We start from the raw sequence: 5000 nt of genomic DNA on the forward strand, positions 1-5000 counted from the left end.
GAGCTGCAGCATTGAACTTTTATTTTGAGTGGGGAGGGGAGTATTGTAGTGCTGAACAATTTTGAAAAATAATTGTTTCATTTAGTTTTGCCTCTCAATATTGCGGTTGCGATTTAACGTGCAATTATTTTTTCAAGGGCTTCTTTTCATATATTTTTGACAAACGCAAGCGATAAATTAATATGTATCCGGTGTATTCTGATTAAACTTTTTTTCACTTTAATAATGATAGCAATATTGCGGCCTAGTGTACTGTCCAGAATGATACATCCTTTAATTTGTCAGTATGACTTATTGTACTATTAAAACAAACAATCAACTCATTAATTCCAAACATTCGGCTTGCATGAATTCAACCTCAAACATGACTGTTATGCCCACTTTCAATGATACGCTGGTGAAGGAACGTTTTAACGCGCACTCACTCACCATGGGTTGAAGTTGCGTTGTGGTTCGTTCGGCTTCAATGGACTTGATGTTGGTGTGTGGTTAAGTATATGTCGTCAAACAGTCAAGGGTTAGTCGTAATCCTAGTCATTTCGGTCTAAAAGTCACGCCGTGAGGTCAAGTGAAATAAATAAATGATTATTAACTTCCATACTACAAATCAAACATATCGCTATTATATATTATTTTCTATCTTCAATCAGTTTATGCATCTTGAGTAATGCGTCTTGAGTAAGTGCGGTTGAAAAACGGTATCCGACCAGCGTTCCCCCGCACCTGTGCTGAATCCGTTATTGATATGGGCGTAACGAGTGCTGGCGTCGTCAATTGCCCTAGTGGTGGTGTTGCCATATTGCATCACTCAACAAAAAACTGCTCCAACAATGACAATGTACTGTCCGCACTTGAATAAAATAAATGAAAAATGAATTAAAGCAGGGCTCTAGACTGTTTTTGTATTGGTTGTATACAGGCGGACCCAACTTTTTACTTGCTCGCACCTGCGCTGATGTTTGAAAAATTTATGACTGAATCATAATCACAGAGCTGCCAATGACAGAAATTCACTCCCTGAACAATTGATGTTAATTTTCCTATTAATCTTTGTTATGAACATTACAGCATGGGAGTGTTTACTGTATATTTAATATTAATGCTTCAAAGAAGAAATCACTAAAAGAATTATTTACTTCACTGTGACAACACGTTTTGTCGTTGGTTGTCGTCTGCTCAATATTGGACGTCCTAAGCTGGCAATGAAAAGTTCACTTTTTGCTGCGGTTCGCCTCAAGTACAGTTGCATTGAAGTGTGGCGAATCTGAGCAGGTAGCCCGAGTTGGAGTGATTAAAAAAAAAAAAAACGCAACAAACATAGTGATTTCCTGCTAGTTCTTGTTCCATATCACCACGCCTTCACCCCGAGTCGGTGACACGTATGACACGCAATAGCTTCCGTGTGAAAACTCGCCTCTTTGCTCGTAGCTCCCGCTAATAATAAAAATAGATTGATCGGTTCGGTCGCATCAACACACTCCGTCAAGCCTTTCAATGACCTGTTGACCTCCATGTGTTTTTAGGGATACACACACACACACGGGCCCCTCACAGCCCTCTTAGCTGATATTAGATACAGTATATACCAAATATGCAATTTTTTCTTTCCTTTTGACAATTTGTAAAGTGAGAACAATAGTGTCAAAATGATGAGACTTGTTAGGAGTATAAATGCGTCAAGTTGGAATAATGTAAAACTATGAGAATCTAGGCAAAATTAGAATAATGGGAAATTATGAGGTTAAATTAGGAGTAATGTAAAATTACTCAAATCAAGTGAAAGTTGAGAATCGAGAATTTAAAGTGGCAAAGTTTGAATAAGATCACAGTAATACCGTTAAGTTTTTTAAATTAAAAGAATTAAATTTTTTCTTTTTTCCCTTTTGTGAATTTACAAAGTCCCCTCATAAATTTGCGTAGTAAAGTTGTTAGAAAAATATATATTTTTTTTTAAATCAGCGCAGTTACATCATTGCAATATAATTTATTCTTTAATTTCAGGAGTAAAATGTGTAATTTTATGAGGTGAAGTTGTAATTATTCCAAGAAAATTCTTTAAGTTTGATGACTGATGCGAGAACAAAGCCGTGATATTGACTTTTTGCATATTACAAGAAAAGAAATTGCCAATGAGAACTTTAATTTTTTTGCTTAAATGAACTTGTTAAAAGATAGCGTCAAATAATGAGGCGCAAAGTCATACTATTACAATCCTAAAGTTTTTCAACGTTACGATAAATATGAAAATACTTTTAAAAAAAAATTTGTTGAGATAGTTACAGTATGAGTATAGTCGTAAATTAAGGAGTAAATCTAGATTATGAAGTCATGTCACAGGGGGAAAAAAACCAAAAAATAAATCATCTCACATATTGAGTTAGGCCAAGCTATCATCTCGGTGGAGATTTGCACTGGAGTAAAAGACCACACGTTCTGAGCAAAAAAAAACCAATTTGTCTTCATTTTTTTAATCAACATCATCATCGTCAGTTGTTGTTGAAACTTTAACAGCAGAACACACATGACCAAAAACAGCTGCCATTTCACCCAACACAGTACTGGAAGAAGGATGTCGTTCAGTCTTGTGTGTTATGTCGCGCTCTCTCTATATAGATATATATTCATCTTTAGAAATCGGTGGAAAAAAGAACAAAACTATTGCTCCCAGGTGATATTTTGTGTGTCTTTTCAATATGGCATATTTCTGCTGTGGTATGGAAAAAAATAAAATAAAAAGCAACAGAAGTTACAAAGGACAGGAGGCGGGACAATGACATGAGTGACAGTTGACTGATGCTTGTTTGTATATATATATATATATATATTTATATAAACAAACAAATTAAAACTTACAATCGCTCTCAATATAAAGGATAAATATCATCGTACGGCACTCAAAACAAAAACAAGGCAGCAAGAGAGCAGGCATGCAAAAAGAAAAGAAAGAAAATGCGGAGTTTTTTTTTTTTTGAATTTTTTTCTTCAGAGAAGCCAATCGAGGACAGAAATGTGACAAACGAGGCCGGACGCGTTGTAAAGTGACCTGGAGTGCTGCTATAAAACAAACACACTCTTTTAGGAGCCGTTTGTTCAACTGGAAGGCAGGGTTTCCCAAACTTCAAATGTAAAAAAAAAAAAAAAAATTGCAGTGACACGTCACACATGACTGCTGTTACAGGAAGCGGCAAGCGAAAAAAACTTCAGAATGCCACCTGCGATGTTAAAGGATAAAATCGGAATATTGCAGGTTACCCCAAAAATTATAATTTTGAGAAAAATAACATTGGTAAATTATTAGTAAAAAATAAAGTCGTAAATTTGCAATAAGGTCACCAGATTTTGAGAATGAGATCATTTGTAATTATGAGGGGGGGAAATAGTTTTGGGAAAAAAATGTTTAAACATGCATTATAGTATTGTATTATATGGTCGTCTTATTTCCCCATAAAAGGTTACTTCACCAGTAATGTTGAGACTTTTCCATATCATACCGACAGAAAAAATAATCTAGAAGGCAGAGAGTAAAAAGAGAAAAGTTGCACTTCTTTCCCTGAAAAGTCAGTTATGAAAAAATCTGCAATGTATTGTGAAAATCTGAAACGTGGTATGTTGTGCTTTTTTTTCCCTTTTAACGTTATAAGAATAACGGTGTACTATTACAAGATTAACATGCATCTTTCTTTAGAAATATGTTGAAATTTTGTAATATGTATTATTACAGTTGGATGTTTTTATTCCCCCCTAAAAGACAATATATGAGCAGACAGCCCTGGGAGATTGCGGGACAACAAAGTTAAATTCTAAGAAAATATGTTAAGGAGACAAAAAAAAAAGAACATGTAAAATAATGATAAACAATGCAACATACGGGACTGTACGACAACATAAAAAGCCTGCCAGGACCCAAAATGGCCCGCTGAGCCAGTTTGTGAAACCCTGCTTTCTGGAAAATTAAAGAAAATCAAAAAGCATGTATGACCAAATCTCATCCATAGTGTTTTTACATTTATTTATTTTTTTTAAATAAGTCACTTTGAAAATAAAAGTCTCACATTTTGGAGACATAATTCAATAAATCTCTTTTGAAAAATAATTCTATCTATACTTGTTGTTTGTTTTTTTTATACTTTAGTAAGCACCCTTGTTTTTGTTGAAATTCCCTCAGTAAGCTTGAAAATTGGAAAGCCAATCAGGGGGCTTGGCTTGTGTGATTATCATCAGTTACCATGGCCGTCACACAGACAAAAAAAAACCACAGGCCTAGAAAGCCCCGGAAACATTGGGCTGCGCCAGTGTAAAATCCAAAGTGTTTCCACTTCCTGAGTCAAAAAGAGTGTCCAAAGCGTGTGCTTGTAATGCCCACCATCTCCCCGGAATGGACACCTTCCTTGTAGCCAGGTGCCCAGAAACTCTGGAGTCAGCTGAGCTCTCCTAATTGGCTCTTAACCAGGAAGTGGGACCTGAGCAACTGAAAAGGAAGCCTTCCCGCCAGTTTGTTGCTGGTGTGCAACAAACTGCAAGTCAGGTGAGCCCCTCTGATTGGCTCTTGAGTTGGGGGACTCTTCTGACCGGTCCTCGAAAGTGGGCTCTTCTGATTGGCTCTCAACCAGGAAGTGGAACCTTAGTGATCTGGCTGTCTTCAGCTAAACTGCTATCAAATGTACAATCAATATATACGTATTTCTATATATATTTTTTCAATCAATAGGGGTATCTCATACAAGACCTGACTACATGTCATATCTATAACATCCACCTAATTTTTCCCATATACATATATATATACTAAATTCGCGGTCATATATATCTCGTTCTGCTTTCGGGTTCGAAACTAGTTCGATTCGTCATGCACGTAATGGTCGCTCCTCTCACTCTGGATCTCGTTTTTGTCCCCGACTTATAGTTAGCTTTAGCACAAAAACAAACAAAAACAGTAATCCGTGGGTCGTCCGTCCGTCAGTCGTCATCCACGTCTTCGCCTTCGGACTCCTCCGCAGCTC

General features: G+C 36.5%; 2 protein-coding genes across 2 annotated transcripts in view; one reads left to right on the plus strand and one right to left on the minus strand.

The window, feature by feature from the left end:
* The window catches only part of LOC148343677 (uncharacterized), a 4728-nt gene extending 3741 nt beyond the window's left edge, over nt 1–987 (plus strand). Inside the window, exon 2 of the mRNA XM_088288900.1 lies at nt 1–987. This exon is cut by the window's left edge and continues 1229 nt beyond it. The gene's annotated coding sequence lies outside the window, so the exon portion shown is untranslated.
* Nucleotides 988–4008: 3021 nt separating this feature from the next.
* Nucleotides 4009–5000, minus strand: part of purbb (purine-rich element binding protein Bb) — a 1902-nt gene continuing 910 nt past the window's right edge. The window contains exon 1 of the mRNA XM_088289540.1: nt 4009–5000. This exon is cut by the window's right edge and continues 910 nt beyond it. Within this exon, the coding sequence (XP_088145666.1) occupies nt 4957–5000 (44 nt within the window). The 3' untranslated portion in view covers nt 4009–4956.

This window comes from Idiotropiscis lumnitzeri, chromosome 1, assembly GCF_059441095.1.
Source record: "Idiotropiscis lumnitzeri isolate Australia: NSW breed Sydney's pygmy pipehorse chromosome 1, RoL_Ilum_1.0, whole genome shotgun sequence".
In the NCBI taxonomy this organism is placed as follows: Eukaryota; Metazoa; Chordata; class Actinopteri; order Syngnathiformes; family Syngnathidae; genus Idiotropiscis; species Idiotropiscis lumnitzeri.